General features: G+C 39.7%; 1 protein-coding gene across 1 annotated transcript in view; it reads left to right on the forward strand.

The window, feature by feature from the left end:
• LOC121171991 (solute carrier family 5 member 4-like) overlaps positions 1-15,092 on the forward strand; it is a 28,290-nt gene that overhangs the window by 5,969 nt on the left and 7,229 nt on the right. Inside the window, exons 5-11 of the mRNA XM_041003745.1 lie at positions 703-807; positions 2,658-2,763; positions 7,096-7,176; positions 7,995-8,215; positions 10,049-10,184; positions 11,774-11,881; positions 13,808-13,958. Of these exons, the coding sequence (XP_040859679.1) occupies positions 703-807; positions 2,658-2,763; positions 7,096-7,176; positions 7,995-8,215; positions 10,049-10,184; positions 11,774-11,881; positions 13,808-13,958 (908 nt within the window). The remainder of the gene's footprint in view (positions 1-702; positions 808-2,657; positions 2,764-7,095; positions 7,177-7,994; positions 8,216-10,048; positions 10,185-11,773; positions 11,882-13,807; positions 13,959-15,092) is intronic.

Here is a 15,092-nt window from a genome sequence, read left to right on the forward strand (position 1 = left end):
TCCCAATCCAGTCTGGGTGTCTCCATCCATGAGATGGGAGACTTAATGAACAGGCAGAGGTCAGTTAGGTTAAGGCAGTTAAGGAGATGATCCTGGACAGAGGGAAGAATGTAGATACGGCCAGAATGAGAGGATGTGAGGTCCATGGATGTCTGGAGAGGTCAGGGCTTGGGTCTGGGGCTAGAAGTTGGAACAGAAATGCACAGGAGCCTGGTGATCCAGGCCAGGGAAGGACTGGAGCTCGAATTGTTCTACTCAATGGGTTACTCAATCTGAGGTCTTGCAGTTTTCTTATTAATTCTGAAAAGTTCTAAGTGGTTCTATTATTCCCTAACGGTTTCAGTTCCATAGAGCCGAGTTCATCACATTCCCTTCTCTCCCTTACTTCCACATATGTTCTTCCTCTACACATTTCATTTGAAAGTGTTTAATGTAGAATTAAGCAATAAAATGTACTTGGATTTAAAAACATAGTGGAATTTTGTGCGTGAGTGAATACGTAATGTTATGAGGGAGAATTCAAAAAGTTCATGAAACTCTGTATATGACAATACACTCACCTCTATGATCCCAACATGCCCCACACACTCAGTGTCCAACCGTCCTGAGATGCCAATTAACAGTTGTTGGTGAGGGGTGGGGGGAACCGAGCTGGGTGCTCTGGATTCTGAAGGGGAACTCCCCGGGTGTTTGCCTCTGCAGGTGATGACCATGCCGGAATATCTCAAGAAGCGGTTTGGTGGGAAGCGACTTCAGATCTACCTTTCTATCCTCTCCCTCTTCATGTCGGTGGCTTTGAGAATCTCGGTGAGTTTTGATGAAGTTGCTTGATGGGTCAGCATGACAAAGTCAAGGAGCCGTGCTACGTCGCTGTTGACAGTCCGCACAGGGTCAGACCCTCTAGATGCTTCAAACTCCCAGGAGTCTAAATAGGGTAAAGAAGCTTCAGAGACCCTTATGCATAGAGCAGACTTCCAAGCCATGAGAAGTCTCGCAGTGGAAATCTACCCACTGATCAAGGATGTGAAAACACAAATGCACAGAAAGCAGATGTCTTCTTCACATAACATAGTTGATTAGTAGGAAAAAGAGGACTTTTCTGCTTCTGCGCCTTTTCCATTTCCCTTATTCTTCCTTCAGAGCAGGTCAAGGTTTCTATTTTCCATTTTCAGTTGGAATGTCAGACACGTGAGCCAAAGGGAGATGGCTTGCATGACTATATTGACTTTTCTGAAATGCACGCCATTTGATCTAAGACTAACCCTATAAACCAGGTGACTAAATAAATGATAAAGTAAGGTAAATCAGCAGGAAGGAAATTTGAAGATTCAGTCCTATGTGCAGAAAACAAGGAAATAATAATTACTTTGCTCCATCTATCAGTGGCAATGAAATAGCCTCAGATCCACACGCAGGTAGGTTCCTCAGTGATCATGCTACTCCCCAGCTGAGCTCATTCATTGTTGAAGAAAACCCACTGCTTAGATGGCTTGAGCCATCCTAGTCTACCATAACTGTTTTCCAGTACTCACTGAGTGCTATTGAGCTTGAAGTGAGACTACCAATACTCACGAACAACAGGATTCACCCTGTGGCTAAGGAAATAAGAACTCTACACATGATGTATTCTCACAACAACACATGCCAAACTACAAGCCAGGGTATTTGGACAAGGACAGGGTACCTGCTGTGCATAGCCAAGGAGGGAGGTGATCCCTGATGGATGGAGCTGCAGGTGGTTTTCACAGGCGCTCAGAATGTCGCACTTCTCGGCTCATGTGAATTGTACTTCAGTAAGCATAGGAATGCGGATTTCATTTCCCCTGGATCTATGTGCAGGAGCCAGATTTCAGTTGTTTGATGAACCTGCATACTGTTTTCCACAATGGTCTATACGAATGTGTATCCCCACCAGCAGTGAATCAGGGTAACTCTTTTCTTGGCACTCTCTCCAGCACTCGGTATATTTTGTCTTTTTAAACAACGGTCAGTCTAACTGGAGTGAGCCATCTACATATTGTGCTTTGGAGATCAGAGCCACAAAGTCTTTGTTTATTCCAATGTCCTAAAATGTTCTCACTATTCCTCTAATAGCAATTTCAAGGCTTACAGCTTAGTTCACAATTTCATTTTGAGGTTTTGTTTTGTTGTTTTGTCTCTTGTGCATAATAAGAGATAGGATTCTAGTTCTGGTTAGGGTAGAATCAATTTCCCAAACACAGCTTATTGGAAACACTATTTTTTTTATAACACACTTTCTTTTTCCTTGGCATTTAGGGGAACGATCAATTGGCTGTAGTTATCTGGATTAACTTTGGGCATCTCTGTTCTTTTGCACTTTTCTATAAATCTTTTCAGATGCCATGTAGTTTTAATTACTGTAGCTTTCTATCCTATTTTAAAGACTCTAGGTCTTGTGGTGCAGAAAAAATCCTCAGGACCCCATGTAATAAATGTCTCCCTGAGCAATGATCTAAGTGAAAATTATGGTGTGCAACTTTACTTTTGTAGACAATATTGCTGTAGGGACATTTAGCTGGTGTCTTGAAGGAATGATAGGAAAAGAATCACATGGAAGGAAAGAAAGAGAACGTTGGAGCCGAGAAGCTAACGATCTGAAATGTGTTTCTTTCCCACTCTGGCTGGTCTCTTCTCAGGCAGACATATATTCTGGAGCCGTGTTCATCAAACTGGCCTTGGGACTGGACCTTTACCTCGCAATCTGCATTCTCTTGGCTATCACTGCTGTTTACTCCATCACCGGTGAGTCTGTTGCTTGTTTTGTTCAGTTATGCTGTCTTCTGATGAACCCACCCAAGCCTGCAATCATGAACCTCAGTGTCAGTCCTGTTACTGTCAAGTCATCATTTCAGTCACAGCATGAGAATCAGGCACGGGCCAGAAACACAATGAAAACAAATAAAGCCAAATCTGTATTTATTGTCTTGTAGCTGTTGAGTCATCCTTGCATTCCTGGCATAAATCCCACCTGATCTAATGTAGGATCTTTTTTTTTTTGATGCTGTGTTGAATTTTGTTTACTGATATTTTGGTGCAAATGTTTGCACCGATACTCATCACCCATATTGACCTGGAGTTTTTCCTTCTGTGTTGTGTCTTTAGTTTGGTATCAGAGTAATGCTGGTCTTAATTTTAAAAAAAAAAAAGTTAGGCAGAGTTCCATCCTTTTCAGTCTTATGCAGTCTTTTGGAATAGTCTGAGAAGTGTTGAAGTTAGTCACTCGTGAACAAAATGAAGGACAAGATTGGAAACGAAGAAATCAAAATTATCGTGCTTGCTTCAGAAGCACATATACTAGACATCAAAATTTTCATGTTTTCAAAGGGTGGGATTTTGTCCATGGAAAAACCTCAGCATTCATTCTACCAAAAAGCTGTTCTAACTAATAGAACAATTTGGTAAAGTCACAAGACTCAAAATTAACTGAAAAAAAAAATAGTATTTTTAGGCACCAACAATGATCTTGCTGAAAGGGAAATAAAAAGAAATCACATTCACAATAGCTTCCAAAAATTATATACTCAGAAAAAGAACTTAGCCAAAGAAGCAAAAGAACTACAATGAAAATGATAAAACACTGATGAAAAAAGCCATCAAACACCAAAAAAATGAAACTATAGTTGTTGTTCATTGATTGAAAGAATTAGTATAATTAAATTGACCTGTATGGGGCTGGCATTGTAGTATAGCAATGTTGACATCTTATATAAGTACCGGTTCAAGTCCCAGCTGCTCTGCTCCTGATCCAGCTTCTTACTAATGTTTCTGGGAAAGCAATGGAAGATGGCCCAAGTTTCTGAGATACAGCTACTCGTGTGGGAAACCTGGATGGAGTTCCAGGATCCTGGCTTTGGCTTGACCTAGCCCTGGTTGTTGCAGCCATTTGTGGAGTGAACTAGAGGACAGAAGCTCTCTCTCTCTTTCTCTCTCTCTCTTTTCTTCTTCTCTCTTTTTTCCCTTTCTCTCTCTTTCCCTCTAACTTGCCTTTCAAATAAATTAACATGTTTTTAAAATGTCCATGCTACTTAAAAAAAAAAAAAACTACTGACTCAATCCCTACCGAAACACCAGTGATATTCTATACAGAATTAAAAAAAGATGATCCTAGTATTCATATGGAACCACAAAAGACTCAAAACGGCCGAAGTAATCCTGAGCAAATACTTGTAATACTAATACTGGAGGAATCACAATATTTGAATGTCAGATATACTACAAAGCCACAGTAATTAAGTCAGTATGGTACCAGCATAAAAATTGAGACACTAGTCAATGGAGAACCCATAAATTAATTGAGAACCCATAAATTAATCCATATACATGATCAGTTGTACCAAAAACATAACTGGAGAAACAATACATTTATGAATGAAATTCAATACCTACCTCTCACTATATATAAGGATTAACTAAAGATGGGTCAAATACCTAAATGTAAAATCTAAAATTATAAAATTGTAGGAAAAAACACAGGATAAACACTTCAAGACATTGTTGTAGGTAGTGATTTTTAAAAATAAGATAATGAAATTACAGACAACAAGAACAAAACTGAACAAAATTGAATTATATCAAATTTGGAAGCTTCTGTACAGAAGAGGAAGTGATCAATAGATTGAAGAGAGAGCCAACAAAAAGAAAATATTTACAAGGCACTTATCTAACCATGGATTAATATTCACAATATACCAGAAACTCAAAAGATTCAATAATCAAAAAACAACTAGTTGAGTTAAGAAATGGGTAAAGGATCGAAAGAGATGGTTTTCAAAAGGAAGAAATACAAATGAACAGCCAACATATGAAAAAAATCATCCACACCAATAACTATCAGGGAATGCAAATCAAAACAACAATGCCATCTCACCTTTTGCTATCAAAAAGAAAGAAAGCAACAAACTCTGGCTAGAGAGTGAAGACAGGGAGCCGCCCTCCACACTGTTCATGGAAAAATAAATTAGTTGAGCTTTATGGAAAGCTGAATGGAGGCTTCTTTAAAATTAATAGAATTATTGTATAATCCATCAACCTCATTATTGGGTATATGTCTAAAAGATATGAAATCATTGTATCTGAGATAATCTGATCCACTATGTTTTAAACAACACTGTTCAAAATACCCTTTATCAATCGAGGCATCGATGATCAGGTCACGGATCAAGGAAGTGTCTAAATAAACACAACGAAAGATGATTCAGTCATATAAAACCCTGTGATTCACAGCAAAATATCTGGATCTGGAAGACATTTGTGTGAAGTGGAATAAGCCACACACAAGAAAGCAAGCACCACATCTTCTCCCTCATGTGTGAAACCTAGAGTTTTTCCATCTGAACACAGTATGATAATTCCTAGAAGCTTGGAGAAGTAGGGCTGAAACTTAGAGGGAGTTGGATCATGGATATCAAATCAGATTTAGCTCAAAAGAATAAGTTCTTTCAGTTACACAGCACAGTGGAGAGACCATTGTTTACAGCAACCTGCTAGATACTATATAAAATACCTAAAAGAAGCTCCAAGCTCCAATCAGAAAATCATGTCATAGAAGAGGAAATGTGGATTGCCCTGATTTGATTAGTACACACTATATACATGTATTGAAATGTCACACTGTGGTACAAAAATGTACACAATTATTATTAAGTTAAATTTTTTTTAAAGAATTCTCAAACTTAAAAAAAAAATGAGGGGCAACAGGCATTGTGGTGTATCTTGTTAAACCACTCCCTGTGTCATCAGTATGCCATAAGGGTTGGGGCTTGTATCCCAGCTGCTCCATTTCTGATCCAGCTCGCTGCTAGTGGCCTAGCAAAAGCAGGGGAAGGTGGCCAAAGTATTTGAGCTGCTGCAATTCACATAGGAGACCTGGACGGAGCTCCTGGTTTTAACCTGGCACAAAACTGAACATTACACCCATCAGAATGGACTGGAGAGCAGAAGATCTCTCTCCCTCTCTTTTCCTTCTACTCTCCATTTTCCTCTCCCTCTGTAACTTTGATTTTAAAAATAAATAAACAATTTTTAAAAAAGAATCCTCACCAACAGCTATGACCATCTTGACTGAGGAAACTAATAAGTATGTGGGATGGGAAACTGGTGGTTTGGCTCAGCTGTGTGTTTGGACCCCGTTGGGGTTTAGCTATAAGCATAGCACACATATGAAAGACTGGAATAAAATAACAGCTCAAATAGGAGACAGGCATCTGGAAGATGAATCTCAAGAGAATATTAGATGTCAAGGTGTGGCCAAGGCTTTGAATGGCACTGGTGAGAACTGGACCAGTGTGTGTTGACTAGGGAGAAGGAGTATGGCAAGATTTTAAGAAAGCTCTCAGAAACTAGATGTGTTGATATAGTGACTCATTCATACTAAATTAAATTTTTAGGTAGTTATTTATTTTCATCGGAAAGGCAGATATAGAGAGAAGGTCAGACACAGAGACAGAGAATCTGTCATCCACTGGTTCACTTCCTAAATGGTCACAATGACCAGAGCTGAACCAATCTGAAGCCAGGAGCTTCTTGCAGGTCTGCCACATGGGTACAGGGTTCCATTCACCTCAGGGTAGTGATAAGTTAGAACTGAAGGATAAGCTCTTTTAGGTACAGAATTTCAGCAAAGTACAAGTCAATGGTTGTGACTGGCATACTATTCCTCAAACAGTAACATGTCCCAATACAAGAGCCAAATGTTTTTGCCAGATGTTGGGGGACCAAGTATTCTGTACTAAGTAGGAAATTGAGGTCATTAAGGAAAACTCTCATGACATAAAAAGTTTGCATTTCACCCTAATTAATATTAAAAACTCACTAAGACAGGACCCCACAATTCACAGAAATTTTGAATCGAGACACACAGAGAGAGAGAGAGAGAGAGAGAGAGAGAGAGAGAGAAAGTCATGAAATACACAACTAAGGAAGCAATGATGCCAAGAGAAGTTTAGGAATCATCCAGTAAATTTAGATGTCTGTCTGCTGAATTATACCCATTGGTTTGGTGAAGAACAGAAAAGAGAAGGCAACTAGATGAGTCCCCATAAATTGCATGCCCAGTTCTTATCTTTCTCTCAACAGGTGGCTTGGCCTCAGTGATTTACACGGACACTCTCCAGGCCATCATCATGCTGGTTGGCTCTTTCATTCTCATGGGCTATGGTAAGTGATAACCGGGTTCCCAGTGCCCTGGTCTCAGGGACAATGGGACATGGTTCTGTCTAGCTGCTCTGTCTGGTCACATTTTCTTATCATCTATTTGATGACCACCGTTCAAGTATCTGTCTGACTTCTTTCCTTGGCATGAGGAAATGGTAGGAAAGTTTTATTGTTCCTTTAAGAATGTTGAGTAACAGAACTATTGAACTTTCATTTCTTTGTGTTCAGAATGGACAAACTCAAAAGCATTGGGCTGATGAACTTTACAGGAATATTTTTACATTGGATCCAAAGCACAGAAATCAAGTAAAAAAGAAGTCAGTGAAAACATTTCTTAAAGTTCATATGTGGTGTTTTTCATAATATGAAGTGTATTTTTTCACTGACTTCTTTTTTACTTGACTTTTGTTTTCCTCAAACTTTTTGAAGTAGTCTCATAAGTGAGGCAAAAGCTGAAAGATCTGCCAAATAACAAATCCATAGTGACAATCTTTAACACAATATAGTTGTTATTCACCACATATGGCTACTTAGGTTAAAAACTCAGTTCCTCATTTACCTAACTCCAGTTCAAATGTTTCATGTAAGTATAGTGGCTACTATATTAGCACAGGAACACAGAAGTTTCATCACTGCAGATAATTTTAGCTGAACAGTGTCCCTTTGTAGGTCATCAGTATCCTGGAGTATCCACTTCTTCCATACATTGCATTTAGAATTTAGTTACCCAGAACATATAGCTCCTCCACAAATAAGCTATCATCAAAATCAGGAGTCTGAGATTTCTGCAAGACAGTTCATTGTGTCTGGTGCGTTTCCAGCATTTGATGAAGTTGGAGGCTATGAGAGTTTTAAGGAGAAGTATATGAATGCCATTCCATCTGTAATCGAGGGAGACAACATGACCGCCAACCCCAGCTGCTACACTCCTAAACCAGATTCCTTCCACGTTTTCCGAGATCCCATCGCCGGTGACATTCCATGGCCAGGATTGGTATTTGGAATGCCCATTGTGGCTGCATGGTACTGGTGCACAGACCAGGTGAGATATTCATATGTGTGTGAGTGTGTGTGTGTGTGTGTGTGTGTGTGTGTGTGTGTGTGTGTGAGAGAGAGAGAGAGAGAGAGAGAGAAAGACAGAATGTTTATGTTGTCCTATGTCATATCATAGAAAGCATCTGGTTTTTTGTTTTGTCCATACACACATCATTTAAAGAGTCAAAAGCTTCTATAAGGCTGCCTGATGTTCTGTTTCTTGTCCCTCAGATGTAAACACTCCTATTTCTTTTCATTAAATATTTTGATACTTATTTGTATTCTGTAAATCCTTAAACTATCAATGGACCATCAGCAACACCTTGGAGCGAGCTAAAAATGAACACTCTCAGACCTGTTTAATCTGAATTTTCTCATTGTCTTTATTTCCTGTTTCAAATAAATGCTTGCCTTGCTCCCTCTTGGATTTCCAAAGTTAGGATGGTCCCATTGGCCTCCCATTAGGAGACATTAGCATTCAGCCCCCTTACACCATTTATTTTCAATCCCACATACACACACACACACACACACACACACACACTCATGCACATCTTGTCCCAGCCTACCATTGAGATTGCAATTTTGAATAGATCAGTTCTTACTGCTTCCCTTGTTGGGACTGCACAAATGTAATTCACAACTGAGTTGCATACATGACATCTTCAGATGGAATTTTCTTTAGTTTTTCATTTTTCCATTGATTTAATAATACTTCAGTTCTTACTCTGATCTGTCTTGGTAATCATCATACAATAAACATCAAACACTTTGCAAACTTTCTAGCAAATCCTCTTTCCTCCTTTCTCAGCAGAGCTGCCAAAGCATGCATGATGTCACCTTTGATTTCTGCAACCATCTTTATTATTTATGTTTCATTGTTGCTGAGCTGCCTGATCTTCTTTAAGCGTTATCACCTTCACCATTTGGCCAGGTTGCTGACATTGATTGTCAATGGCTTTCCTCCTCACCTATATCTGATGTTTTCCCTCCACCTTACTCTAGCTCTCTATACAAAAACGCCAATTACTTCCCCAGTCTTAGGTGCCACCCTGATACCCCTAGCAGATTGCTTCTACAAAGAGAATTAATCCAAAGAAGGCATCTCTATTTTCTGACAGCCCTCAATCAGAGAAATTACAAGAAGTGTTGTTGGGAATAGAAATTCTGCTTTTCTAGAAAATTTTGAGTTGAAAAATTAAGTATAATTTCAAAAGTTACACCAACTTTCCCCCAGGACTTTAACATTTGGTTCCTAACTACAAGTGAAGGGTGAAGTTCTCAGACTATGAAGAAATATAGATGGGTGTCTCAGTGTTATGTTCTAATGGATCCAATACATGGTGCTTCCATGTCTAACTTGATTTCTCAATAAGGCAATTGCCCTGAAACAGTATAGAAATGCTAATGATGCCACAAGCACACAGCTTGTAGTGACATCAGTTGTAACAGCCCTGTACCTAAAAGAACACACTATCATCATTGCATAGGAGCCTGTTTTGGAGCTGCAAAAATATTTTCATAGTAGCAAATGAGTATCAGCTTTTACATACCAAGAGTCTTACAGATATTATGCCAAGCATTCAGACAAGCCCTGCAGGAGATAAACTTACGTTAGAGATAAGAAACCCAGAATTCACAAAAATCAAACATTATGCCCATCCCTCACCCCAAAAAAGGAGTAATTAGTCAAAGTTTGGTCTACTCCAAAACCCTTATTTATTTATTTTTACTGAAAATAATATCAATTCTTACCACAACATTAAACCCTGAAAAGATGCTTGCCTTCTTGGTAATCATCCTCTGAGTATTGCATGAGAAGGCCTTGTTTTCTCACCAGGTTACTGTACAGCGCTGCCTGTCCGGTAAGGACATGTCTCACGTAAAGGCCGCCTGCATCATGTGTGGTTACCTGAAGATACTTCCCTTGTTCCTCATGGTGATGCCAGGAATGATCAGCCGCATCCTGTACCCAGGCAAGCCGGGAGCCCTACAGATCCTCTTTTTCATGTTTGAATGTTGAGAAGCATTTTTAGATGCAGTAGATCCTTGATAGGCTAGAAAAACCCATTCTGGAGAGGAAATGAAAGCGAAATTCCAGGTAGATGGAAATCCTTGTGTGGAGGATGAGCAGTCAGGAGAAGTCAACGTGTCAGGTTCCCCATTCCCTGATCTCACTGCCTACAGGTTGCCTGGTTCCTTGTTAACATCTGAGTCTGTCAGTGCTGAGTTCAGGAGTGGCATGGATGTAAGGAATCCTAGAGAAGACTGCAGTAGGATCCCAGAGGACCGGGTAACTTGAGCAAACCGGAATGAGGTGAGCTGCAGGAGTCAAGTGCAGTGATATCTCTGAGAAGGTTTTGAGATGTATTCTCATTTCTTGGTCCCTAGGAGACCGGCAGAGAGCTGAGGGTAATTACTGTGAGTTTGGATTATTTGAGACACATTCGTTTATGAGTGGTTCCAATGTTAGTGACCACTAGCATTGAAAACCCTCCTTAGAAATAACCTTTCTTCTTTTATTATGAAAAGTGAAGAAAGTACAATATTAGTTGACTAATAAAAGAACTTAATGTGTTTAGACCAACTCATCAGACAACACTGCATCCACTTCATGTTTCCTCAATGGAGCATCAGTGTGTTTTTGTTTGTTTGTTTGTTTGTTTGTTTTACTGAAATCTTGTTCATTATCAAATGACCAACACCATTTTTGCAATGTTGCTTATAACAACCAAGAATGTACAAATAGTCAACAAGTAGAGACCAGCTAAAGAAATGACTGCCCTTATGGTCAACTGCATTCAAGAAATTAAAGACTATTTCAAAACTTGACAAAAAAAAAACTGGTGTTATTATGTCAAACGCAAAAAGAAGACTACAAAAAAAGAAGACTACAAAATAACAATTCATCAATTATCATAGTTATGAAAAAAGACATCTCTGTGGCAAAGTATTAGAATTTTTAAAAAGGAGGTATTGAGCATGAGTCTTTGTCAATCTGCTTTATCTGTGGTCATAAGAAAGTTTAAGCAAAAAAAAAAACTTCCCCCAATATTCTATGTAACTGTTGTTAAAGAAGAAACATCATCACAAGGAACAATCACCCTAATCCATCATCCTGAGTGACCCTTTATGATTGATGTACGTGAACACTTTTAGGCTAGAGACGCCTGGACATCCAATACAAATTTCTTGGTGGTGATTGTTCTCGGATTGTTACGTATCTTTGGAATTTTGTGTTCCTGGCATTATGTATGCTCTTGTCACATTTCTGGAATGTGAGGTCAGCTCCCTCTGTTTGCTGTAATGCTCTCCATGGGCCACATCTCAAAGCAAAGTCCTGTCCCACGGGTTGGTACAAAAGGAGTTATGGGTATAAGACACTTAGGAGGCCATGTGCTGAAGAAAAAGGGACCAGTTCCATGGCATAGTACTCCAAGTTGAATCTCTAATTTCTAGGTAAACATCTCTCCCCTCCCCCAAGATCTTGCCCTACTATCCAATGGTTATGGATTGTTGCTGGTTGAGATCTACTCACTGAACTTCTCTCTGAATCCTTCCTCAGACAATGTAGCGTGTGTCATACCTTCTGAATGTGAAAGACACTGTGGCATTGATGTCGGCTGCACTAACTATGCCTACCCAACACTGGTGCTGGAACTGATGCCGGCTGGTAAGAAAATCTCCAAGCTAAGATAGCCTTAGGAACCTGGTTTCTAGATGATCCATAAAAACGAGTTGTGGGGGCCGGTGTTGTGGCATAGCAGCTAAAGCTTCCTCCTGTGACGCCGGTATCCCATATGAGTGCTAGTTTCTGTCCCAAATATTCTAGTTCCTAACCAGTTCTCTGCTAATGCACCTCGGAAAGCAGAGAATTTGGCCCAAACACTTGAGCTCTCTTTGTGGGAGACTCAGATAAAGCTCCTAGCTTCAGGCTTTGTCTTGGACTAACAGTGGCCGTTGTAGCCATTTAAAGAGTGAACCACTGGGTAGAAGATCTCTCTCTCTCTCTTTCTCTGTCTCTCCCTCTCTCTCTAATCCTGCCTTTCAAATCAATATAATAAATCTTTAAAAATTAACAGGTTGTTCTCTGATCTTTGGTAATTTCATTACTTCCATTAATTCTATTCTGTTCATCAGACATTTCTTTTTCATTTATTCCCTTGAAAATTTTTTTCTTATTTGAGATAACACATTGTTAATTTGCATTATACTCAAATATTTAATGTTCCACTAAATAAAGAGATCAAAAAAATAAAAAAAGACCAAATTTGAACAGGACAACAGACAAAGGCTACTAACAATAATAGAAGTAGAATAGTCACCTTTCCTTATATAAACTTTAAAATAGCCATAAAATCATTAAACTGTAACAGTCCATAATTTTTTCAACAATTTGTTTGGCCATGATTTAAAAAAAAAAAAGATTGATAAAACGATGTATTTTCATTAAAGCTGATACACACAAGCCTTTCTAATTTTTTTTCTTTTTGACTTTGCCTCCCGTAAGAAGAACATGCAGTGTTTGTCTTATTGTGTCTAGCTTATTTCACTCAATATGATGTCCTCCAGTTTCAACCATCCTGATGTAAATGATAGATATTCATTCTTTTTTTGTAACGCGATAACATTCCGTGCAACTGATGATGGATTCTCTTTCGGATTCCATATGTTGTCCACTGTGAAGAGTGCTGCTGTAAGCATGTGGTGCAGATATCTCTCTGGTACAATGAGTCCATGTCTTTGGCGTAACATTGTGGGACTTCTGGAGCACATGGAAGTTAACTATTTATTATCTCTTCTTTGGGCTAGTGACGCCTTAATAATAGATTTCAACCTATATCATTTACAACTGCTTGCTGAGTGCACTATGCACCAAATAGTGCCTTGGTGCTAAAAAAAAAAAAAAAAACCACCACTTTTATTCCTTGGGACTCACATCCTAGTAGAAAATAAACTTCGCATATAAAACAAGTAAATTGTTAGGTCATCAGAAGATATTCATTGCTGTGGTGAATAAAAACAGAGAAAAGTGCAGGAGTTGGAAGTGGCCAGGAAGTTTATACCTGAGGCTTATCAAAGCTTAGGTAATACTTCAGTGACCTTTCTCCTCCCTGGCACATGTGAGCATTCCCAGCATAAAGGAAGCATAACTCACACGCATGATCTCCTGTGCACCCCGTCTTACTCTGCCCCAGGAGGTTTGGAGCTATGACAAATGGACAGAGCTCCCACCATGATCCCAAATCCTCAGCTTTCCTCAGCAAAGACTTGTCAGCAGTGGTACTTACTCCCCAGATCTCTAAAGCCTTAGGAAGCCAAGGGTTCCCCTTGTTGGCTTGGCCCTATTTCCTCTCTTCCAAAACTAGACTGTGGCAAATGATCTCTACATTTACACACAGGGTTAAAATCCTATACTGGGTTATTTTCAAATCTCCAAGAAATAAGTGGGACGCCCCACAAGCAGATGTGTTTCAATAAGGACATTGGTTAACCAGCCAGAATATGCAATTTTGAATGGATCTCTCATTCAGCAAGATCCTCAACAGATCCTGACCTTCCAGTCACTAACCAGGACTTGCACCACTTCTTGTTCCAGGGCTGCGAGGCCTGATGTTGTCAGCCATGCTGGCCTCTCTCATGAGCTCCCTCACCTCCATCTTCAACAGCTCCAGCGCCCTCTTCACCGTGGACCTCTACACCAAGATCCGAAAGCAAGCATCGGAGAAGGAGCTCCTGATCGCTGGACGGTGAGGAATTCGGGTTTCTAAAGATGTCTTACCGGGAAAAGTGGGTGTGGGAGGAAATGAATCTCTCTTGTTTTCAGCTTGTGTGAAGGGAACCAAACCATTCAGAAGAAGACAGGATGGACACTAGAAGACCTTATTTCAACTTACAAAGGCCCTCATTTTAAATGAAAGTCTCTTATGATGTCCTCCATCCATACAACTGTCCATCTTGTCTTCACTGAACTTCCTCAGTGTTTTCTGGAGGTAAAAAAAAAAATTCCCACCTGCTCTGATAGGTTCGTTACATTGTCATTGAATGTTATCAGGGGTGACATATCCTAGTAAAAGATGAAGGTGTCCACCCTTTCTCTTTTAATACTTGGTGTGTGTGTGTGTGTGTGTGTGTGTGTGTGTGTGTGTGTGTGTGTGAGTGTGTGTGTGAGTGTGTGTGAGTGTGTGTGTGTGTGATTCTTCTAAAATGATGTGTTATTGTGTACTTGTGGCTTGTCACTTGAACTTTATTTCGAAAGTGTGCAATTAGGTGGAAGGGAAGTTGAAGCACTATTGTTCCCCACTCCTTGTGCTTTTCTGGAGATAATAGATAGCAATCATTTCAGTAAATGAGGCACATGGGTGAAGATGTCACTTGTTCCGGCCAGAGAGGCAGAACAGCCAGGGATCTGTGTGTCCATGATAGAGAAAATGATGACTGATACCCAATGCAATACTCTAGTAGAATTATGATCTTCACCATAAATCAAAAATGAAAGAGAGGAAGGGGAGGGTTAAAGGGAGAGGGAACTACAACAGACTGTTTAGGCTTATACCTATGAACTGCATGAAATCTGTTCCCTTTATATTAACTTTAAAGTTTTTAAAGAAAATGAATGGCTTTTTTCCCCCACTCTCTCTCATCAAACATCTACTATCTCTAAAAGCACAAATATGAAGAGGTGTATTTGAATTCTTGCTCTGTGGAATTTGTGCTTTTGTAGAAAGATGAACAATGAATACATGTATGCAGTATCAGGTGACCAGTGGTGCTCAGAAGACAATGAGTTAGAACAAAAGGATGACAGTCACTTCACACAGGTGCACACTGAACCCTCTCTGAGGAGGTGGCATCTGAGTGGGTCCCTGCAGAGAGTGTGGTGG

Source organism: Ochotona curzoniae, unplaced genomic scaffold (assembly GCF_017591425.1).
Source record: "Ochotona curzoniae isolate NIBS_2020 unplaced genomic scaffold, NIBS_Ocur_1.0 scaffold_274, whole genome shotgun sequence".
Lineage (NCBI taxonomy): Eukaryota > Metazoa > Chordata > Mammalia > Lagomorpha > Ochotonidae > Ochotona > Ochotona curzoniae.